Source organism: Gallus gallus, chromosome 4 (assembly GCF_016699485.2).
Source record: "Gallus gallus isolate bGalGal1 chromosome 4, bGalGal1.mat.broiler.GRCg7b, whole genome shotgun sequence".
NCBI classification, from domain to species: domain Eukaryota; kingdom Metazoa; phylum Chordata; class Aves; order Galliformes; family Phasianidae; genus Gallus; species Gallus gallus.
Genome location: NC_052535.1, coordinates 21,415,559 through 21,440,537, shown reverse-complemented (window position 1 = coordinate 21,440,537; position 24,979 = coordinate 21,415,559). Strand labels below are relative to the sequence as shown.

At 38.1% G+C, this 24,979-nt stretch overlaps 1 protein-coding gene across 8 annotated transcripts in view; it reads right to left on the bottom strand.

Annotated features, from left to right (window-relative positions):
* Positions 1 to 24,979, bottom strand: part of FNIP2 (folliculin interacting protein 2) — a 54,056-nt gene that overhangs the window by 14,672 nt on the left and 14,405 nt on the right. For 3 of the 8 annotated variants that reach the window (XR_005859557.2, XM_420386.8, XM_025149898.3), the window contains exons 1-13: positions 20,860 to 21,335; positions 14,034 to 14,160; positions 11,267 to 11,401; positions 10,091 to 10,191; positions 9,941 to 10,012; positions 9,198 to 9,298; positions 8,968 to 9,057; positions 7,733 to 7,804; positions 6,932 to 7,061; positions 4,533 to 4,734; positions 3,877 to 3,965; positions 2,898 to 3,044; positions 2,583 to 2,752 (exon numbers count right to left, since the gene is read on the bottom strand). Coding sequence is in view for 7 of the 8 variants with exons in the window: in XM_420386.8 (XP_420386.3) it covers positions 2,583 to 2,752; positions 2,898 to 3,044; positions 3,877 to 3,965; positions 4,533 to 4,734; positions 6,932 to 7,061; positions 7,733 to 7,804; positions 8,968 to 9,057; positions 9,198 to 9,298; positions 9,941 to 10,012; positions 10,091 to 10,191; positions 11,267 to 11,401; positions 14,034 to 14,160; positions 20,860 to 21,044 (1,621 nt within the window). In the remaining variant the exon portion in view is untranslated. Of the gene's footprint in view, positions 1 to 2,582; positions 2,753 to 2,897; positions 3,045 to 3,876; positions 3,966 to 4,532; positions 4,735 to 6,931; positions 7,062 to 7,732; positions 7,805 to 8,967; positions 9,058 to 9,197; positions 9,299 to 9,940; positions 10,013 to 10,090; positions 10,192 to 11,266; positions 11,402 to 14,023; positions 14,161 to 20,859; positions 21,336 to 24,979 lie in introns of those variants that run through there. The other 5 variants (XM_015285333.4, XM_015285329.4, XM_015285330.4 and 2 more) reach the window with 5 other exon arrangements.

Here is a 24,979-nt window from a genome sequence, read left to right as displayed (position 1 = left end):
GCTCATTTATTAAAAAAAAACCTGATATATTCTACTTTCAATACCTTTGTTGTGAAGATGTATTCATCTTCCAGCTGCCTGTTATTTTCTATCAGCTGGAAGGTTTCCACCTAAAGTTCTGAGGGAAGTAATCATAGGCAAACAGCCAATAAGGCAATTTTTGCATAGTCTGCTACAGACAAAGATGAACTAACTCAAGACATGTCTGCTGCCAGGTTGAGTTAACCTGAGTGCACTCTGTAAGTGTCTTGGCTCAATCTAACTGTGGCTGTTAACACCAGCAGATGGGAAACTGCTACCAAAAGCTCTGTTTTCTGTAGCAAATCTAAGTGTTCACATTGAAATCAGGTTTCCCTAGTTTGGGCTTTATAAGATGCCAGCTAACTTAACATATTTCTCTAAGCACTTACTGAGGGCTGCTCAAACATTCTGACCAAGTATCCCACCAGAATTCTTGTAAAGACCTCATGAAAGAGCACTAAATGAAACAATCATACCTTTAGGAAGATTTCTACCAAGAGCAAGAGGAAATCTGGTTTCAGCATGAGGAAGGTAAAACAGTGAAACAGTGCATGCCTAACCTCCTCTGAGCCATACAGGACTCAGAAGTAATAAGGCTCCTGACTTCATTCCTGCCAGAGAAGCATCAATGAGACAATAGTTCCACCACTCTCACTTGCAGCGTCCCCTGCCAAGACCTGTCAATGCCCATGATGCTAGCAGTGCACTGTAGAATGGTGGCATTGCTATCCTGTCCTCCCTCAGTTAAGGGTGCTCTTGCAAACAGACTCATGGATTAACATGCAAGGACATCGATTCCTCAGTATTAGAAATTGAGCTACAGACTATTCAATTGGAATTTCATTAAAATCAGTGCCTGGTAGGCCATGAGGGCTAGCAGTTTGGCAAGGCAATAGAAGATGTTTTCTTTCAAGTTGAACACAGTTACTATGGAAATCAGATTCAGGCTTTGTGTTCATTTGCACAATTTACTTTAAATATGACATTAGTAAGGCAGTAAAATTCAAATCTACAGTCATCAAAACACACAATTGTGAAGCACGTTGGATTGAAGCTGACATTTAAAAGACTATGTCTTATTTACAGCATTACCTACAGTTGTATCAATATGTAACTGCAATCAGTATATAGTGGAAACATAGCTTTGAAGGTGGAAAAGCAAGTACATAAGAATACTTATTAAGTCATTTTCATTTTAAAGCAATAGGCCTCACTTTTTTTTTGTTGCTGTTGTTTGTTTGTTTTGTTTTCCCCTTTCTCAAGAAAGAGACCAGCAGAGGGCAACATCTTACTTCACACATCAGATACTGCAACCACCTGATGCTAGCTTCTGGGCTTTGAAAGAACAAAACCAAGACAAAAAGCACTGTGAGGATTTGTCCCGGCTGGTAGCAACACACAGCTTAGGAGGGCAAGAGGAAGAAACGATTTATTGACAAGTCACCTGTGGTACCTCTGGGAGTCACCATAAGACCTATTGCCTACTTCACACTTCCACTTTAGCTGGTTTGTATACCCCCAGGCCTGGCTCCATCCTCAACACCCTGAGCAAGCTTCTGTCTTTTTCCTCCCTGGGAAGTCTAATCCATTACTACTCTGTGTTACCTCCTAAAGACATGATAAAACAGGAAACACTTCCACTACTACAGCTCTGAAGTAACAATTCTTAGTTTCTCAACGACTGTGGAGAACTAAGCTAGACAATAAGCAAGAAAGAGCTGGTAGCCCATGGTGTGCCCATATGTTACTTTATATGCCAATACAATATGTCCTTTAAAGTTAAGGCTGATCTGATGCAAAATTCACACCTGTTGCCCAGACCACCAACAATTCTGTTGACCACCAGAATTGTCAAGGTTTGATCACTGGCAGTATTATTCTCCCAGCTCTCTTTCACCTACTTGTTTAATTAATCCCCCATATCAAGATAATTTTTAAGCTTTGTTAAGTTAGAGAACAGTGTGAGGAGCTGAGCATAAAGAGAAATCTTATCCCAAGCCCCATTCATGTAACTCTGAATGAATGGAGGCACTGCTAGTTGCTAGACTTTTACTCTGCTTCTTGGTGTCCATGCTAGCTCTATGAAGAAAAGGGAGCCTGGATAGTCCCAACTATATTCTCTCCATCCAGCCTATTTCCTTTTATTCTTCCCAGACTGCTCAGGTCATTCACAGCACTTGCACACTTCTTAAGATGTCTGAATAAGTTACCTAACCAAACAGTTACAGAGAACAACAAAGAACCAACAAAGACAACCAGGCCATGCTAACAGGTGTCCAAATACACTTGCTTAGCTTGATTCAAGACATCTGCTTGTAACTCTGCCCAGCTTATATACCAAGGCAAATTAGCAAACGTGATCCAGAGTTCTACTACCACTCAATTTCCTGAAGTGGCAGAGGACAGCAATGACTGCAAAGCTTAGCCATAGTAGTCCAGGTCTAGCCTGAAAAACATCTGATTTTAACACGACATAGAGGAATTCATGCTTCCACATAGCTTAGGGAAGAGGAGTGGATGTTAGTTATTGAGAAAACTGAAGCTTTCAATTTTTCACTGACCAAGCTGTGCCCAAAGAGGGTTATATGGATGGGATTTTGCGAGCATGTTCACAAACTGTGAAGTACGCTTCTCAGAGAAGGCCTTTATAGGAGGATGGTCAACTGGCATTACTGTTGGGACCCAAGCCAGATGATACGTCAGCACCGCAGTTAACAAAGCAGCAAAGAACCTAGAAAAATAAAGATAACATCATCCAAGTAACACTAGCAAAAGAATATCACATTAAATGCTTGAACATATCTACATGCTCTGGGAAGCACGCAAGCTTTCAGGAAATACTGATGGTAGGAGGTATAGAGTGGAAGAAAGCTTACTGATTTTTGTTGATCTGTTCTATCAGAAATGTAAATTCTTTAAGAAAACGCTGGCATAGCTGGTTCTTTTCCAGGGTGTTGGACATCATATTAAGCCACACTGGCTCTGCAATCCTTGGAACAGAATATAGGTTCCAGATGGTAATTCTGCTCAAAAAAAAAAAAATCCCCCAGAAGTTAGGTGTTAAAATGTATATTTCAAATTTGCAAATACAAGTAGAACATGCTCTCTTCTGTTGTCCAATGCTTTTTATTTATGTAAGAGCAAGGAGACAGAAAATGTATTTGTCTGGAAAACATCTACAAATACCAGTGCCCCACAAAACTAGTCTGTTCAAACCTGTCTACAAATAACAGAGGCTTCATACAAATCACATCTCCTTCCTCCCTCTTCGGCATTCCTCTGTGTATTTGTATTTAGAGAAGTGCAAATCATTTACTGTGGAGGGAATAACATTCTACTCACTGGAGCGGTTTCATTCCATGTTCTGGATTTCACAGAACCTGCATCCCACCAATGCCTTGTCTCTCTGTTGGCCTGCCCTTCTTGAAGTGTGATTGTCCCTTTCTCCCTCAAGTATCAAAAAGAAGTTCACAACAACTTTCCTGTCAGTTCCACTGTCCAGCATCTAGTCAGGAGTAAACAACTGATCTGTCTGAATATAACAATCAATCCGCTTGTCTGCACAGACATTAGCAAAAGTCAACTCTTGACAAGGTCTTCAAGAACTGATGGTCCACAGTACAATTGAGCAAAACAAAGTATTTCACTTTCCTTCTGAAAATGGCTAAGACAGTTTTGTTTAAGTTTCCTACAAACATTTATGCAATACCCAGCACAAAAAGTTCATTCACAATAAATTCAAGACCAGCTAAATTACAAAACCCTGCAATCAATTGCTTAAAATTCAAAGTGACAAATATCTTTATAGACACATGAGAACAGCTCTCCTTGTAAGTCAGAATTCCATCAACTCACCTGAATTCTCCCAGGGCATCCATGACACGGCTGATATAAACCTGCACTCTCTGGCTGGATTCTGCTATTTTTCTACATGAGATCATGGCCTTGATTAAGAGTTAAAGACACAAAACAGCTTCTTAAAGGAGTCGCATTCTTCATTTTTTAAGCTTCATTAACATTAAAATAATTGAGATCTAGCCCTAGTGATATGCAGTCACTCGGGACAGCAATGGCTGCCAACCTCCCTCCACCTCATGATGAAAGACCAATCCCTAGAACTAAACAAGGGGAGATGATAAAACATCTCTGAGAGTAAGGGGAAGGCAGCAACAAACATTTGTTGTCACTTTTAGTAACCGCAGGAAAAGGATAGAACATCATTTCCACAGTCTCTAGGGAGTCAGGACAACCTCACTGAAATATGACTAGAACAAAAGAAAAGCCATCCATAGCAGAAAACTCTCCATTTTCATTCTGACTAGAAAGGAAACTACACCTCCTTTTCAGCAAATGCTAAATTCCAACACTGGGCTCAGGCTCAAGACTACATATATAAAGAGGGAGGGAAGCTTCAAACCACACATCTCCCACTCTTCACCTATCAGTCTCTAGAATACTTCATTCTGTTTGACACTTACGTTTTCACATTAAGAGAAACCAGTGTTCTGTACCTTTTCTATTGCATACTTCAGTTTGTTCATGTGGGATTCAAAGAGAGGGAAGTGAGAGAAAAAGAAATCTTGGAAGTTTCTCTGTGCATCTTCTTTTTCAGGCAGAGAGAAGATTATGCTGATGGCAATTTTTTTCCTCCGGACCATTGCAGGATTGGAGCTGCAGCTCTCATCAGCCATACTAAACATTTCTTCAGTTGACCTAAAAGATAGATTTTTTTTTTTTTTTTTTTTTTTTAAGAACAGTTAGCTATGTATAGAAGAGTCATTTGTCTTCTATCCTTAACTCTATACAGTACAAGGAAATTTATTCTTTGGTCTCCTTTGGCTACTCATGTAAAACTGAAAAAAATATCTTTAAGTATCTTATACCAGTAAGTAAAACAATATAGTCAAATTTCCTTATGGAAGGAATGTTTTAACTGAAAAATTGCTTTTAATCCACACTGAGGAACTATAAGGAGAAAATGGTAAGTACAGACAACAAAAAGCCACAGGAATATGAAATGGATACATTCGTAGCAGCAGCTTATAGAGAAGTAGCTTGCTTTTGAACTTCGTTTGTGAGTGAAATCTACAATGTCAGTGAGCAGTAATTAAATGCTTGAAAGCTTTCAATATCAGAACTATCTTGAAATGAAACTTGTCACATTTTTAAGCTACTATGGAGCAATTATCGAGATGAAAGTCTGAATCCTAAGCTTTCATTCTAGGTTTATTCTAAAAATAAGTGCTTTACAGTTTAATTGGTTTATTAAAGCTATATACACAAGTTTTCTTGTCACAAAGGTACAAGTCCAGGAATGCAGGAAAAAAATAAAACAAAACCCCAGCAAAAACAGTCTGTGGGAAACTGGAGCTCAAGACAAAAACACAACCTCATTTGAACTTCAGGAACTTGCATGCAGAGACAAAATTCCCAAGGAAGTTTGGAAAGGATGGGTCAGTGAACGTCTTAGAAACATCACAAGTATTTGTACTGCTTCCCAGGAACAGAAATTGAAGAATCACAGTCCGCAAGAAAAGCCTTTCAACAAACCTGCTGATCTAGCTTGTCTGCCAATTGACCACATGAAGTTCCAGCTACACATCTCATTTTCTGAGCTATTGGCCTAAAATAACTCACTGAAACCGTAGAGTCTTGGCTGTACAAACTGAAATGCAAGCTCTGTTGTCATTGAAGTATTCATCCAGAAACCTACTGTTTCTCCATCAAGTGATCATAAAACAAGTAAGTATTACAAAGAGGCATTTTGGCATAGAAAGAACCCCAAACCAAAGGTAATTCTAGACAGTTGAACTACTAATGTCCTGTTTCCAAGATCTTTCCACAGCACATTCTGTTACTTGAAGTGTTAGATTCAATTATTTCAGTGAGGAAATAATTTATTTCCCTTTCAATGTTTTAACTTCTTTTGCATGTACGAATAGCCTTATTGCTCTAGGAAACTAGACTAAAGAGTATTTCCATTTAATGAAAGCAAAATGTTTGTTAGCTCATTCTCAAATGCAAGAGTGATTTAGAAAGCATGATCACTATGTGAGCACAACTGCACAATTAATATTATTTCTGCAAGAATATCCAAGAAAATGGTTGAAGAGTTGAAAGTAAGAAAAGAAGTCAATTCTGAACTAGGGCATACTCCAAATCAGGCTTTTCAAAAAAATTTGTTTTTATTTTTGACTGACCACATTTCAACCGGCAGCTTTTAAGATTCTCCTAACCAAAGACAGCAAAGAGAGACAAGCCAAACAGTAGAAACTGCTCATAGTTCTCCACTAATTCCACACTGTCTCTGGGTGCAGGTAGATGAGCACTAATGAGCAGATAATCAAGACCCATTCACTATTTTGCAGCTGACAAGACAAGAATGTGCTTATTAGCTGCAAAAAATCTGCTGTATTCCATGCTTTGTTGTGCCACTAAGCTACAAAAGCTAATAAAATTCCAAAACAGAAGCCAATCTTTTTTTAATCACAGCTCTTTTCCTCCTCCTGTTTTGGCAGAAGTCACACCAGGAACATCCCATACCAGCCAAAAGAGCCATCATGGACTATTACTCCAAGATTTCAGTAAATGCTCAATAATCAGACTTCAACATAATGTAACAATTAAGGAAGGGGTGTTGTTACAGCCTTTCATTTCAGTTGATTGCTCCTTCAGAAACAGTTTACTTTTTAGAGTGAGTAAAAATGAGTATACCTCAAATCAGGTCTTGTAGCTCACAGTCAGCTAAAATCTTTCCTAATATAGGCGATCTTACATACCAAGGACAAGTCAGAATGAATCGCCGGTACTTTTTAAACCAGTTTCTCATTTTAAAGAAGAGAGGCCTAAGCTTTATTTAGCTTAAATTATTGCCAAGCAGCTGTGGCAAGCAGAAAGGTGTTACACTCACCATCTTGGAATAATTCCATTCTCTAAACTGGTTGTCTGACTTCGGAGCCAACGACGTTGATAGCTGCTAGAAGATGATGATGAAGAGCTTGGAGATGGAAAAGGAGTAACCAGAAGACTGCTCAGAGATGCTACCAAAAAAACAAGGAAAAAAAAAAATCAAACACATACTGAATTATACTGAGTGCCAGTTAAATACTTTTCTTAATACACTGCCTAGGAACAAATTCACAAAAATATTGTTCTTGTTTGCTGATCTCGGTGATACAGCTAGAATAGTTTTCATTTAAACTCGCTGCAAAAAGAGGCACAATTACTTTAAACAGCTATTCTCATCTTAGGACATGACTACTTATAGGGTCAGAGATCTTCCCTACTAGAACATACTAAAAGCACCCTTATTCTCAGTAAAATCATTTTGAGATAAGAGGTGCTTGCACTCCCATTAGACTAGACAGACTTCTTGGTCTCCCAGTCTTCACTTTCTACTCAGTGCTAAATTCTCTTCTCTTCCCTTGCTATAGTAGAAGTTCCAACCAGTTCTTTCTATGGTGTATAAATTGGTAAAAAGCCATAAAGTCATGGCTGTAAAAAAAAAAAAATACACACACACACACATATATATATATATAATTACAAGTATTCTTGCACAAGGGCTTATGACAAAAGCAGAAAGAAATCTCAATAGATGCAAAAAAGATTGGATTTCAGTTCTTAAGGTGCCTAAATTCCAGGTGATCCAACAAGTCAAAGAACTGTAATATAATTTCAAAAGTAGGCAAACAAGACAAACTGCAGATACCTGACCGAGCAATGCCGCTGTCTCTGTCCTCGTTTTGTCCTCTGCTGGGCATATCGACAGGTGTACTATGTGCTAAAACAAACAGATCAATAGAAAAATGTTACTTAATTTGTTGCATTATTTGTCAGCATTTAAAAAAATGTTTAAGATTAAAGGTCATAAAATACTGAAGTTACATCCTGAAATGTTACTTCAAATAAACAACATGTTGGGAACAGAGGCAGTAGCAAACTCCATGCTCCATACTCATTTTATTTTACCAGAGGAAATTAGTTACTTACCCAATCTAAAAGTTTCTCTAAGAAGCTTAAGAATGTGAATTCTCTTTCACCAGAAATCAGATACTTTGAAAAAGTGGACTGGTGGTACTCCCATCTGTTAATCTTGACATTTGTTTTGTGTGCAAGATTATAATATTATAGAAGTTAATGTTACAGTGGAATAGCCAAACATGAGTTCCATTAACCTTCTGATTCACTCTCCAAGCAGAAGATTTATTAACTACAAAGTCTCGGAAGTAAGAAACATTCACTTTATGTTGTGCTACACTGAGGTGTTAGTAGTGGAGTCACCAGAATTGTAGAGCATGCAAGATTTGCAAAGGCTGTGAAGAAACGCATTGGCATTTTAGTTCACATTTTTACCATTAACAAACTAATTACGCCCAGTACCTACCCACCTGCATGGATCATCATATGCCTGTAAAAGGGCACTATGTAACGCTGCCTTCAGTTTTGGAAAATTAAATAAACTGATACTGTAAAAACCTTAAAGCCCGTGACACTTCACTCAAGAAGTAATACTCAAAGTCTACTGTCATTTATATATGTATTATATATTTTTAGGAAAGTAGTAAGGCGTAAGAAAAGAAAAAGCAAGACACCTCCACACTAGCAAGAAATCAGCCATAAGGCAGGAAACATAAGTTCTCTAAGAAATGTAAGGGCTTATTCATTATTAGATACATTGCATAAAAGTATCTTTAAATACTGGAATTATAAACAAAAGATGAACAAAAAGTAATGAGTCCATCTAGGTTTTGTTGTTGTTGTTTTTTTGTTTGTTTGTTTTCCCCTGAAGAAAAATTTTGAGTATAAAGCCAGATCTCTGCTGTCACCATCTTAGCCCTTTCTATTTCTAGAGAGTGATTATGTATTCTTTGCAAGGATTCAGAAAGAGCTGAATTTGTGTGTGCTTATGGATGGGTCACACTTTGGTTGGCATTCCACACAAACCTGCAAAGAAAGAAGCACTGCGGATGAGCCGGAGGGGACCTCCTTCAGACACACCCTGCAGCAGTTTGCTGCTACACAGCTGTAACACACCTAGGAAACAAAAGCAATGTAGAGAAAATACAATGCAAAGGAAAAAAAAAGGTGATGCACAGGAGAAAAAAAAGAAACCAACCCTAAATGAACAGATGGTATCACGGTATCAGAAAGACATAGAATATGGAAATATTTACCTAAATTACTTCCACTGCGACAGGTACCCAAGCCATTCTGATTAGAGCTCAGCTTTCCAAGGCTGGGATCTTGGCTAATATATTCAAAGCTATCCTGTAAGCTATAAGAAAACTAAGTGAAAAGCAGGAAGTTTCTAACTTGATCAACAGTCATTAATATCAGCTTGGAGAGTAGGTTCACTTTTTAAAAAAACAAAAGCTGAAGATTAACTTCACAATAAAACTGAAGGAATCAGCACGTTTTCTGAAACTATAAGGAAATAGTCACAGATATTCTACATAAGTTCCCTCTTTGAATCACACACGGGATTCAGTTTATTTAAATTTGCAAGTTCTGAGACAAAAAGGAAACAAGTGAGAAACAGTGCATATTCTGTTAACATTAAAGGAAAGTGAATGGACATAAAGCTACCTCAATGTATAGGGTGACACATTTCTGACAGCAGGAAGAGACAGAATTTTTGAAAGTATAAGCCACCTAACCTCTGAAGAGCTTTGTTAGATAAAGTTAGTAGCAGAAACTAATTTTTTCTTTTTTTGAAACTTGATAGATCTGTCAGGCTATTCAAGGCAACACTCCTTTGCAATACAGCCTCCATTTTCAGTTTTCTACTACATCTTTCCACTTGAGCTAAATCTACTTTAAAAGCAGTGACAGAAGATCTACAAAAAGAAAGATGAAGGAAAGACAAAAGCACTGGAGGGGAAACAGTGTGCCAATGAAGAAAAAAGGATGTTCTTACTTATTGTTGCTTCCACTGAAGCTTCCTACCCTGGCTGAGAAGACTTTACTTATCATCAGTTGTGGGGGAGAGCTGAAAGGATAAACAGCCATTTCAGTGAGTCATCAGTTCCAAGCTCCTGACAAGCACACCACAGAAAAGGACACTCACCGTATGTAGTGAATTTTCAAGGTGGAGCCTTTGTAACTCATTGCCACTGAGCCAAACATCATTTCTCCCAGCATATTGACGTCAGAAGCTGGTCTAGTGTACTACACAGTCAAGGAGGGAAGAGTCAATAATGACTATTTCAATATTACTTCTATTTCAAATAGTGCTATAACAATAGATTTTGAATGGAAAATACAAATAAATTCTTCTTTCCCATGAAAACTAAGATCCAGTGTGGTTCTAACACAGTGCAATCAAGGACGCTGAAGTTATAGTTGGTTTTGCTCACAAAGGGTTCACTGTTACACTTCCAGGGGCGATCCAGAAAGAAATAAGACAATTTACCATGCTTCTAAACAAAACAAACAAACAAAAAACACCAAAGAAAACCAGCTAAGTGTCCAGCAACATTCCTATGTAACAGAGTGTTAGAAGAGAACTATAGATGCTTGCAGGATCCAGATCCTGTGGTCTGGATCCCCAGGTATCAAACCACCTTACCAATTTAAATTTCTAAGTACTTATTCCCAGTCCCCACAGAAAGCTTCTTGGAAGCATCTTCAATCAGAAAGTATTTTGTGAAGATTATGTTTCTAAGCATGATCAGACTGATTACATCTTATGTTTCCAAGACTGATCATCAATAGCAAATATTGAGAGAAGGTTGTCAATTCTGAAGGAAGTTTACCTTCTATTTAAATATAATTCTACCCTAATCTGTGGATGCTTCAAATTACATTTTACTAGATGAAATACTTATGCTTTCACTGAAAGATAGCTAGAATATCTTAAGATATCTTAAGAGTCCCTTCGGTCCACCATGCTCAACAATTTTTTTAGAACTGACCTGAAGTGCAGACAGTCATATTTATATTATATATATTTATAACAAGAACTGAGAAGCATCTAGTGACAATTTCCTACGACTTTCAGAATCAATAATGCTATTAAGTACTTCTGTAATGCCTTTACAGGTAAGGCCAAAATACAATAGAACCTTAAGATATGTCCACGTATTCTTGCTTAACAACATTTTAAAGATAATCACAAAGTTTGAGCTATCTACTCAAACCTGCAATACACTATAACTATAGATTCAGCCCATGCAAGTTAAAGCCTCTTTATAGGAACTTCTTCAGTAAAAGAGATAAATACAAAAAAAGTAACAAACATTACCTGATACTTCGGTATTTGCTCTTTGACATTTTGCATAACACTTATTGAGGGATTATGGGAAGAAATACTGTTGTTCCCATTGCTTGCTTGACAGTTCCTGACAGAAGTCTTTACAGGAGCGTCCTCTGCCATTTTCTATGTCAAAACAGGGCAATACAATTAAAATAATCAAAGCAAATATGAAAATCCTCATCAGTAGAAATACCATGACAAAGTTTTTTCTAAAATACATTTCAGCAACAGAAACAAAAGTAATTATTTGGTCCAAAACACATACTGTTTTCTAAAGACAAAAAAACCCATGAGACAGAGAAAGTGCAGTTACTCTCACGTTTAGATCCTCAGACAAATTTTCACAGTATCACGGAGTAATTAGGTAAAGTCATATTGGAACAGCATTCCCAATTGTTATGAACACACACACTGTGTAATGTTTGCCAAAGTTTATGTAAACAAATCTCAGCTTATGAGTTGCTTATAAACCAACTTCTCTAACCATCTGCACAATTAGTCACTCTAACTGTACGTTATTTTTGCTCCCCGATCAACAGATCCTTCAAGAGAAGACAATAGAAACAAGGAATATACAATGCATCACTTGGTAGAATCAGCTATTAGTTAAACCTGAATAGGAGTTACAAAAACATTTTTGCTTGTGATTTTGTCTGGGTTTTTTACTTGTGTTTTTTTTTTTGTTTTGTTTTGTTTTAGAGTGAGCATGGTAATTTTAAGATATCAGTTCACAGGATAAAAAGTTGACAGAGAGAAATTATAAGAACCAAGATGCTAGTGAAAAGTAGCGATGGCCCAATTTATGTCCTGTATTTTGGAAAGGAAACATAATAGGTGTAATCAAATTAAATTCAAAGCAGGATTCAATATTCCACAAGAAAAAGACCAATTTTTCAGATGAATACTTTGAGTACTACAGTGAGTAAAGCAAATGTGGTAAATTTTAGAGTATTCAAGTCATGCTTCAATTCACGATAACATGGAGATGAAATGGGCAAACAGAAAGATGGGGAAGAGAAGAAGGAACAAGGAAGAATCAGCCAGAAGTGGAACAAAGGTCATCTGTCCTCTGTTCAGTGTTGATATAACTCTCATGGATTTAAAAGTAAACTACCAGGCATGTAAAAAAAAAACAGCAAAAAGGTAAAGTTCTATTCTTCCAGATTTTATCCCACATTTGCACTCCTTCTGTGCAGGTTTTTTTTTTTTTTTTTTTGCATGGTACTTAAAGGCTACTGCTTATCTAATCCTGATGTGGCTGTCATTAAGTTTTTATAAATGCAAGAGCGTTAGCGGTCATGTGCTTAATGACCTATTGACAAAAAACATCTAATAAAAGGCAGTCTGATGCAGATCATCTGCAGAAGGAGCAGGAGATTACATTAATAACACTGAAAAGAAGTTGAGTACATAAAACAAACTTATGGTTAAATGGAAGATAAATCTGCTAGTTCCCCCAGGTAAGCTGATGGCATAAACTTGAAAACAATGTATTTGAAAACCTAATGTTAAAAGATCTACAATATTTCAACAAGGTGGGTAAATGCATAGTATATACACATATTCTTGACTTCAGTTTAAACAGAACAGATCTTAGGAGTAATTCTCTCTTATATTTGACTAAATCAATTTCTAGGTTCACTGGTAACACATCAAACATTTGAGAGTGATCTTGACTTTTTTTTTCTTTTAAAAGGGTACCTAGACCAATGTTTGCTTAGCAAACAGATAATATTATTTGTCATCTTTTATGAGAAAGGTTATAATCCATTTTATGCCAGTGTTGCATAGTTTTTGACAAAATATTTTGCAGCTAACCTTTAAAGTTTTAAAAACAAGCAGAATAACGTTTGCCCTTAAGTGGAGCCAGAAACATTTCTTCCATCCATTTACTTCTTATATGTTGTGTGTTTTAAACCAACTTGAGGACATAAATTAAGAGTCTGGATACTTGGATTCTTATCACAGAGGGTGGTGGAGAGATTAATAGATCAGTCTGACCCATATACCCTCATAAGAGGATGATCAGTCATCGGCTAATGATGCTCATCAGTCTGACTGATTTGGAACCATTATATATTTGTAGTGTGAAGTTGTCAGAAATAGCTGGTTTTGCTAAAGCATCTGCATAAATAATTTCAGCAAGTCACAGCTATTTGGGTATAGCTAGTGATTCTACAATAAACAGTGTTGGTCTGTTGGACTAAAACTGCTGAATTTAGTAAAGACTTCTGAATAAAAAAAATGAAATAATTCAAAGCAGAAAAGAAACAGAGTTAGCAAAGGAAAAAGCCATATATTATTTTTCTTCATCTTTCAAAATCACCAAATTTTACCTGAAATGTTGTTTTAATTTGCATAAAACCAACAATTCTACTACTCTAAACACTAAAGGAAGTCCAGCACATTTAGAGATAGACATCACTGGAACAACAAGCCTGAACAATGAGAGCTAACAACTAAACCAAATCCCATCCAACACTGAAAAGGTTAAGGTAGTACTCACTTCAAAGCCAAGTGATCTTTAAGTTAAGTCAGGCTCAAGTTTGTAAGTTTCAATACCATATTTGTATTTAAAATAACCAAATAACAAATGGTTCACAGACTACTTGGAACTTAACACATTCTTACTATAACCATCACAGAGAAAGATCACAAATAAGATTAAGAAATTGGAACTGACATTTTAAAATTCCTGCTTCTTAGAAGGGAAACAAAAGAGTAGTAGAACAAAAGCCAAATTACCATTTCATACCTGAACCACAGCTTCATCAATTTTACGGACTGCTTTGGAATCAAATAAGACCTGTCTGCCTCTTCTCTCACAGTCCTGGTAAACTATCAGGCGAATTTCATTCAAGTCAAACTCTGACGAGGACCAGCTGCAGATTATAAACAAGAAGTTAAAATAGAACGCTTACTTTGTATTTAAGCAAATAGAAAGATACTTAGCAAATGCATCTTTTACCCAGCATTTACAAGAACTAAGCTGCGATAACAGCACTTGGACTGAGAAGAAATTCAAAGGACAGACGCACAACACAGTCAGGCTTCTTCAAAATTTTCAAGAATATGAACACACCATCTCAGTAATCTGGTGCTTAAATATATTAAACTTATTCCATTCTCCATACACAGTTTTGATCACTTCTACTGCAAGTTAGATGTACTATTTTATGCAATTCTCTTAGCAGCAATGAGAGGCAATGGATTACCATCCTCTTCGAAACAGCCTTGCATACACTGTGAGGTTTCCACAGTTCCTCATCTTTATCTTCTCTAAATAATGGAAAACCAAATCTTTTCAAGCTTTTCAATGACAATGAATAATGATTTTTTTCTTCTGGTATTTAATTTTGCAACTGAAAGACGAGGCTTATGTTGATCCTTTATTCCGCCCCCTCCCTCCCCTCCCCCTTTTCCGATCTGTTTCAGGTTTTAAAAAGTCATTGGATTAATGAGAATGACAAAACTCCTTCAGTACTGCTGAGATTCTCTCTCAAGTAGAACAGTTCCCTAACCTGGAATGCATCTGCCTCTGCGAGGCAGGCCTTGAGATGTGACTTGGCTCCTCTAGCTACCACATGAAGCTGAAAAGCACAATTGACCTTGGCTCCAATGGTGAGAAACATTCCTTCCAAATTCTTGATGCATTTGGCATGAGTTGGAGCATGGAGGTTTGCTTTGCCCCAGATTTAGCCACAGAAAACACTTGTCACATCCTATAGCTGACAAGCTGGAATTAATGAAAAAAAAAACTAGTGCTACATAAAGCACTGCTACACAGCTCTGGCAGCAACCTGGTGCCCAGTCACATTGCCTCGTCCCTGACCTGCATAGCCCACATCCAGGGGTAAGAGTACAACTGTTATTATTAGCTGTTGGTTTAACAAATTGCATAACAGACTTCAGTCAAGGCTACCCTGATCTCCACCATTTAGGAATTTCCCCAAATTATGCCTTATGGAGAACAAAGGTGGAGAACTGAGGAAAGAGTACAGAACTGCAACACAGCTGGAAGGCAGGGGCTTCTGAAGTTGCTTCTTTGATTCCATGCTCCAGTAGCCATAAATCAGTAATGAGGTAATAGCATCAGCTCCTGCTAGTCAGTAAGGTAACCAGGGCAACTGCTTTTGAAGCACGCTCAGAACTACAAACAGCCATTACAAGACAAGTCAGCATAATTTCTTCATACTTCATCTTGGATTTCAGAGAATTGCTTCCCTTTCTACTTAGAAAGAAGTAAGTCTGAGTCACAGAACAGTAGGGGTTGGATGGGACCTCTGGAGATTATCACTTGGAACACACCCAAGTATCTTTTTCCTTCACCTGGAGGATTTAACCCTAATTTTGAATACGTTTGCACAGAATAAACAATATCCCATCTCCACTTTAAAGTGGCGATGCAAATACGGGATATCTAAGGGCCTGACACACAAAAGGAGATCATGGAACAATGCTAAAGGCTGTTTTGCAGTCAACAGTAAGGAAACTTGATACATTTGTAACACGTTGCCTCAAAAACTCCAGGAGTGCCAAACATTTCTTTTCAAGTTTCCCCTTTCAAAGGGAATCACAGCATTAAGCTAACCTGCTTGACAGCAGTCCTGATTCAACAGCTGATAGCTGCCTGAAGATCTTATGCACCTTACATACACAAAGAGCTGCAAGTAAACCATCTATTTTACAAACCTTTTAACAGTTTCTCAGGTCACCACCTGTGCAACTCTATTACAAAATCCAGTTATATCAAATACAGGAGTCAGAGCCATCAACAGTCTTCATGCTGTTCTAACAAATGAACTAGATAAGCTCTTTTCAACACCTCATACTCTGATTCCTCTTCAGTATACAGATGATCATTTACTAACACATTTCTGCAGCAGATAATACCATAAGCATTCCTGAAGTAAGCGTGTTGTTTTATTAAAAAGGCCAAAGGTCACCCTTCCTTTCAACAACAAAGAAAATGTACATCGTTACATTTTTATCTTAAACTGTACATAAGAACAAAGCTTCTTAAAACTTAAAAAAAAATCCAGGAGAGGCACAGCAGTGTCAATAGTTGAGACCATAGGACTGCAAGTCTAAACTGAGAAACATTTGTCTTAGGCACAGATTTAGGCAATGCAGTCCTGTATTGGACCACCAATGCTAAAAGCACACATCACACAATCTCAGAGTCAAAGCAGTTGTAAGGGAACTCAAGAGATCAAGTCCAACCCCCCTGCCAAAGCAGGATCCCTACAGGTATGTGTACAGGTATGTGTACAGATAAGTCTTGAATATCTCCTTCGGAGGAGACTGCATCTCTGGGCAGCCTGCTCTGGTGCTCCTTTACCTATACCATAAAGTTCTTCTGCATGTTAATATGGAACTTCCTATGCTCAAGTTCTAGGCCATTGCTCCCTGTCCTATCTCTACACACCACCGAGAAGAGCCTGGCCTCATCCATTGGCCTCCCACCTTCCTTTAGATATTTATAAACATTTATCAGATCTCATCTCAGTCTTCTTATCCGCAGGCTGAACAGACCCAGGTTACTCAGCCTGTCTTCACATGGGAGATGCTCCAAGGCCCTTTATCATCTTTGAGGCTCTCCGCTGGACTCTCTCTAGGAGGCCCCTGTCTTTTTTGAATTGGGGAGCCCAGTTATACTTGTGTTGCACGAGTTTAGGTTTCTTTATGAACAGATGAACTCCCTTACTCTGCACTAAAGCAAAATTCACATTTTGTGCAGTGCTCACTTAAGTAAGAAACAAACAGGGTTTTATAACAAATGCTGAAGCAGAAGCCAGTTTAATAGCCTGCTCAGATGCCTTTTCCATGAAGCAAAGCAGAATTAAAGATATCTGTAATCTTTCAGAACCTCAGAAAGCAACAAGTTAAGACTTTTATTAAAATGCATCATACAAAGTTTCATGTGAGTAACAGATCCAAAGTAGGGAAGTAACTTCAGATAATGCTCCTTGCACTACTCACCAAGCATCAGACTTATTTTAGCAAAGCCTTCACTTTGAGGCTTTGCATTCCACAGAACACAGGTGCAGTCCTCGCAGCAGTCTTATACATTACAGAAATGATCCATCCTATTAAACATCATTTGCTAAGTTCAAGGACATCTACAGGCAAGCTATACAGGCATATAAACCCATCGTCTCGTTACCTGCATGTGGAAGCAGCTACAAGACTATACAGATGACCAGCATTTTTTTCCCTTGCACAAAAGCTGATGAGCAGACTGATTACAGTACTTCCACCCTTTATTGTTTAAACCAGTTTGTATAACATACAGCCCTCAAAACAAAGACAGCAGTATTCAATCATTTCCTAAAAACAGCGCTGAAGGTACACAGTACAAAGACTCACAGTACACATGCATAGAAGCCAAAACAAAACCACTGTCTACTTCTCTTTAAATAAGAAGTTAATACAAGCAATGCTGAAAGACACGCTTCTTTTTCTTCCTTCACCTATGTCTTATGATAAAAAGGGAAGACTTTTTTTTACACAGAGTACCAGTCATTGGAAAATGAAGCACATTTCTGCATTGCATAGCTTGACTTGCTTTATGTTTAACTAAAAGAAAAACCCTTTCACACTCTTGCATCAGTTGTTTCTAAAAAGAGACACCAAAATATCTGAAATAAGCAGAGATATTTTAGTCTATTTTTCTTGAGGTAAAAAAAATGCTCCTATATGCGTACAATGTGTTAACCTTGATCGATTATTTACAAATTTCTTAATCAATTTCCACTGCCAAGTTTGACCAAATGACATATGTTCCTATGTGTATCACAAAATAAATCCTGAAGGGAAGAACAGACTTCCCCCTGTTATTGCAAGATTACAGTGTAAACTGATGTTAATTTCAGGGCAACAAAAACTCTCACTATGTGTTTGTATATATGTATAAAGTGGGGAAACAGAAGATTCTGAAAATATTATGTGAGAAATTTACACCAGACTTTTCACATTATTAAATTCTCATTTGTCAGTGAAAACAAAACAAAAGAAACATCTATAACTAAAGCTTTATTCATTCTTCTGCTTATGGTCTAGAAAAATCAACACTCAACATGCTTACGAAAAGCCTCCTGCTCGCTGGCTGTAGCACATGACAAGATGCTGGCAGTCCATTCCATGCCCAGCTAAATACTGACAGCTAATCAAACCAGAATTGCCCTTTCAGCTCTTCAGCAGCACTCCCAACACTCCCCAACTTCACCTCTTAAGACTGTGTTCTTTATACTCCTCTGGTAAAATCCAAATGGGCGCACTCTTGATTATTTCCTTTCTCTCTGCTTCTGTCTAAAACAGCCTACCTAACTACACTTTAAGTACTCAAGGAAATTATGTAATAGTTATATTTTACATATGCAGCTACCAATGAAAGTGTCACTTCTCATCAGCAAAAAAGGTAATTCCCCAGGTAAACATCACAGTTATTCCTGATAACATTTTGTACAGAATGTGATACAATCATTACTTCTGAAAAACAACTGCTGTTTCTTACAGTTACTTTTAAGAAGTCTCCCAAAATAAGTTCTCCTGAACACTGAAACACCACCTGCCATAGCCATGTTTAACTGCAAGCAGAATAAGAAAAATTTTTGCAAGGAAAGATTTTACATCTTCGATTCTTACTAGAGAACTACTTAAAACACAATGCTAAAGTCTCCCACACAAAAACAATGTGTTCTGTGTTGGAAGAACTGCTTATTGCTTAAAAAGCACATTTTGATTTAAAAGGAAATTTTACAAATAAAATAAACAAGTTTTTGTTTACTTGGTATTTTTTTTTAAGCCTTCTGAACAACTGCAATACATTCAAATGGAATTTTGGTAACAGTATACTACAGAAAAGTAAGAAAGTGAAGAGACTAAAACCTAACCAACATGTTTAATTTCAGCTTACAAACCATGTGTTATGTGAGGCCCTAAATATTCTTTAAAATTAGATAAATTCAGTAAATGAACAAGACTTTGTGTAGTTGTTCCTCTTTCAGGTTAAACATGGCTAACTGGACTGAACAGTTTTCTTAGTCAATCATAAATATAAAAGGATAATGTATCCTTTCTCCCCTTTTCCTAACTATGTGACCATCTTCTATCACTCATGCTGGCTGTGGTAATTGCTGGACTCAGGCTAAAGTCTCCATAACAGCAGAAATTTATCCCAGACAAAAGAAAGCAGCTCAAAAATGAAGCCAGAAAGGGGATAAGTAGAAGACAATGCAACCTTCACCTCCTGGTGGCAGCATGCTAACTCACCTCATCCTTGGAACTGGATATCTCCAGGAAAGGGTGCAAGCGCCCTGTGTATTTCAACTAAGTATTGAGGCTACCAAGAATGTTAATTGGGTTTTCTTGTTCCCGGTGTCTGCTTTCTGTCTGCTTACCAAGGTGAGCTGACTCCCTAAGGGAAGTCTGTTCCAGAAGGTTTGGAATGACTGGAGCCAGCAAAAGGGGAAAAAGGACAAGAGCTTGCTGCCAGAAAGCAAAGGACAAAGAGGCAATATCACTAGTGCCTTCAGCATCAGCAGCCTGTTTGAACCATTTACCTTATCTAATCTCATCTTCAGAGTGGATCTTTCCCACATCTAGAAGATGCTAGAATAAACAACACCCTCAAGTCTAAATTAAGTAATAACATCAAACTGTCTACAGTCATACAACAGGAAAACCAGCTTACCCATGCCTACAACATTAATGGGGACAATTACTGATTAAATTTATTTTTTTTCCTCCTACGGTGGCACATAAGTCACTGTCCTTTGGCTTTTTCACAGTTTCTTCCATTACAGATCAGAGACACTAAGGCTCAAGCCTCATTGAAGGGAAAGCAGGACTGTTTACTTCTGGAAGGGAGCCACAAAAGCTTGCCCCATTCTGTCTTAAATCAGTATTCTCAGTTAATAGAGATCTAGAGATCTCCAAACTCTTTAAAAAAGAGGTTTTTTAGCTCACTTTTAAAGCAATCAGAATGCATGCAGTAACTGAAAAAGTGACCTATTTACTTATATTTTAAGATTACTTCAGCAGACCTTAGAAAGTGACTAATCACTACTTCAGTGCAACACCTTCAGGATAGAGAAATAAGAAGCCTAAAATCTATTGACTGTTCTGCTGCTTTTTCTAAAAGCAATCCTGAACGTATAGTTATTCTAACACTGTTTTATAAGAATTTTGAAAAGCTTGCCCTCAACCACATTTTCACATATAATCACGTAGCAGCAGACTCAAAGATTGGAGACATGCTGGCACACATCTTAAAAAAGGCACAACATAAACAAACGCTGCTCACGCTCCGGTTTACCTAGAGGTAGTGCTCAATCTAGAGATCATTTACAAGCAAAGCAGAGGGTTGCCCCCTCTATTCCTCCCCCACCTCAGAACATTCTCTCCTGCCTGCAAACCAGTGCTATCTAACCCACTAATGCAGAAGGTGGCAAAAAAAATTAAAAAGTGGACAAGCTATCAGAAAAGAGAGGTAAGGTTATATAACCTGAAGTGAAAAGAGCCCATTATTCTTCAGAGAACATCAAATGCCTTATATATCAACAGAATTCCACACATACCTCTTTTGCAGCTGCCTAGTCACTCTGCTCACACAGCTGACACTTCTGTCTCTCAGACATTTTCTAATCCTTTCATCTAATTTGGTACAAGAGAAATCATTTCCAAGCGGTACATCACTGTTGTTTCTTGCTCTTTCTGTTTGTCCCCCTGCGCCATTTGTAGCTTTTGGTGTACCCCCACACATTTTCTTCTGCTACTGATCCTCTTGCAAGAAGCTGAAGAGATACAGCCCCAAGATTTCTTCACTATAGATCAACCATTAATGATGATAATTCCTATCAGATTTCTTCCCTACACAGGAGCACAATCCAATGATTTCTTGTTGGAGGAAGAGGAGGCAAATACACGCCATTCATGAAGAAATATAGCTGTTGCTACAGTACCACTGTAATTACTCCAGAGAGAAGAGCAGACACCACTTCCAAGTTTCAGAAGCCATTCTCTTGCTGTGTTAGTTTCCTACCAAGCCTGGCGCAAAGTTGCAGCAGATACAACAGCTAATATTGACTTAAACTGTGTTTGTTTCCTGGTATGTGATTAGGTAGCTGGCAATTATGTAGTCACAAGACCAAACCATATGGCCTCTTAAAAAAAAAAAAGCATAGTTGCTTTCGCAGTGACTCGCCCTTTGTTGCAAGGTTGTTTTAACACTGGCTATAACACCCTGTTAATGGCTCTCATGTGAGCAAGTGTCATCTGACAACTCCTAGCAACCTCATATAGCGCAGGAGCAAATAAGAGTCTGTCATCATCGCCATATGGTTTATTGGTGGGGGGGGGGGGAAGAAGGGGGATGGGAGGGGTGTTGGAAACCACCACCAAGAAACACGAGCTGTTTTGCACTGTAATGATTTTACTTTCAAGGACAAATGACATTTACACTTGAATAAGAATTTTGAAGTACTGTTTGGAAAAGATTGTAGATAGAAGGGAAAACAACAAGTTTGTCACAGATATTATCCACTTATGAGAACTTATAGTCACAGGCCTATTAAAACAACTCAGTGGCAGTATTGGTTACAAATACCTAATAAAACACTTCTGGCAAAGATCGTATAAAATTTTAAACAGATCAGTGGAACTTCACATTTGGTTCAAGTTCACATAATTCTGCTGGAGAACTGAGTCCTCTTTCCCACCACTGCTCTTAAAGAATAAAATAAAACAAATACATCCACACAACTGCTAGTAACTCCTCTTACACAGCTTCTTTCCAATCAGTAGAGTTTTAGAGTTTTTAGAGCTATTCCCCTTCTAAATTAAAGAAGGAAACTAACCTTGCTAATAGTCACTCAGAAATACAGCAGGAGAGTTAGACAAGATGTCAAAACCCAGCGGTACATGCTATCTGCTGAATAGTGCAGCATCCTCTTTAAAGGCATTTTGTAAGCTCTGTAAACCACAACCTCTAAACCTTGGGCAAAAGACAAGTGGTCAACTAGAGCACAGTAGCACTGAACATCTTGCACAGACACAGGAGGAAGCCTAAAGCAGTATAAAAAAAAATAGTTCAAATTATGCAAGTACACACACAGACCCCCAAGTTCCAGATGAGGGAAATGGGTGCAAAGTTCCAAAACACTCAGTTAAATCCCAGTGTCAGAGACGAGAAATAGGATACCAAGAAGCCCCTTAAAACTCTGCAAGTCCCCCTGTGAGCTATACAACAATATTTCATCTGTACTCCTGAAATACTTGGGGAATTATGACTGGAAATCTATGGAACAGTTTCTAAAAAATAAAAACACACAAATCCATATTTTGAAAATATCTCAAGTCTAAGGAACAGATACTACAGAAAATGGAAGAAGGCACCCTGCAGTGCAGAAGTTATCATCTGAAAAGAAGAGTTAAATCATTCCTCTTTTTCCAGGCAATGTGACAGCACATCACCTGTTCTGTTTGTAGGTCATTTCCTGTCCTTCATCTCAGCTCTTACACAGCTGTACATGTTATTCCAATCCATTCCCAGTAAGGAGATCTGAGATAAGGGGTGAGAAGAGGAAATGTATATAATGGAAGTTAGTTAATTAAGAATTTTCTGTTAAAGTTACAGTTGTCCACTAAAATATAAATGCTGTTTTCAAACATAATAAAATATTTATGAAGTGTCCAACAAGGTTTTGTTTTCCAGATATTTTATCAAAACATAGGAAAACAGAAAGTTTGCATCATACCTGCTGTTTCAGAGAGAATTTCATTTCATGAGTCATACTAAGTGAAACTGATACACACACAAAAAAAATGCCCACAACCCAGGCATTTGGGATAAGTTCTAGAATGTATCTGTAAGTAAAGTGAAATCTATTTTGGATTGCTTAAAGGTGAATTTCCCTCCTTAAGACTATTTAACAGAGTACGTAGATATATTTTCCCTTCTTCTCTCCCAAAACAACATTTACTCTACACTGCTCCTCTTCTTTTTACAGCCTCAGAAGAGCTGTGCCGATGCCACACTGCATTCATTTTCCACAATCATTTAAAGTAGTCCTAATATGGTAAAGCACTGTTTAACCTTAGATGAACTGCCTTGTTCCAGCATGATACATACTTACTAGTTTCATACAAGTTAGGCTGGATATATTGCAGATTAGTCATGCAATAAGTGAAGGAACATGTCATTTGCAGCACTTCCCTCACCTTGAGTTTTCCTATAGAAAGGGTTGTGGTACAGTTCTCAATATTAGATCACTGCCCACAGATGCTGCCTTTTTAGAAGAATAATTTTGTATGCTACTGTATGAAAAAGCAAAACAACACTGGGTGTATTTGTTCACTGCAAACACAGAACTGCCTGAACTATCTGCTAACTGTCAGAGAATACACTGAATTTTAGCAAGGTTGGAATCATTTTTCACCATCTTCATCAAAAAGCAATATCATCACATACACATAAGACACACACCTGATAGAAGCTAACAAGCAGTTCCATGCCAAGTTAAAGTCACCATAAACTGCACACATCAGCTTTTCACAACCAATGAGAAGAGCCTACTAAAGCAGCATTTCACAACTCAGCCAACTTTCATAAGTTTGGATTCACTGTTCAGAGGCTTTATCTGTAAGTCAAAAGTCTGGGAGCTAGGTTTCATGCAATGTCTCACTAGTGTTAAATAAAACAGGGGAAAAAAATCCACACAGAAAACAAAGTTCCCAATAACAACATGGTTGAAGTAGCACCATAACCAGCACAAGACAATGTTTTGAGGTGCTAGCCCCCAAAATACAATGCAAAAAGTGCACAAGGGTATTATTAGGGGGTAATCGTAACCCCAATATCTTTCTAGCAGCTAGGAGATCTCAGTTTGTCCAAATTAAGTCACATATTCTGCAAAAGTGGTTTTATAGCAGTAATCTTGATGATGGCAAAGAACCACAGGCTCACTTGTCCACAGAACATTCTTTGGGCTTTTTCTGCTTTAGAAAGAAAGAAACCTCCAGGAAGCAGCTCCCAGCTGTTGCTGGAGCCAAAACAGCCGTGCCAAGCGGCAGCGGCCGGGCAGGAGCAAGCAGTGCAGGTTCCAGCCCTCTGCCAGGCTGCCCGCCTCCTGCTGCCTTAACGCCAGGTCTGGCTTAACACAGCACTCACATGTCCCTTGCTCCAGCAGCACCATGTGACTGGGCCAGCATCCAGGAACAGAGCTACTAAACGCAGACACTGCCAAGGCCTGTTGGGCAGCTGTCTCAGCCAGAACACGAGACGAGTACTAGTCTCTTATCCTACCAGTGTTACTGCCTATGCTTTCACTCTCCTTTTAACAGAAGGAAGGAGAACTGAACATTGCACATTTCAGGAAAAAAATCTGCAGCAATGCAAGGCAAAATGTGGTATTCATAATGCTGAACCAGCTCATGTAGCATTTCAGCACTATGTTAAAGTATGGGCTGATCTCAGACCTATCATCTATGCAGGCAAGCAGACCCACATAGACACCACCACCACAGCTCCAGGCAGTATCCTGAGGCACCAGCTTTGTTGGCTGCTTCTTCCTCCTCTTCTGCAAAACTCTGATTTGTTTTCTCTTTATTTTTTTTTCCAAGTCCGTATGCTGCTTTTAAACACGTGCTCAAAGCAGTAGGTTTAGTATATGAAAAGAAAAACTATTAAGAAACAATACT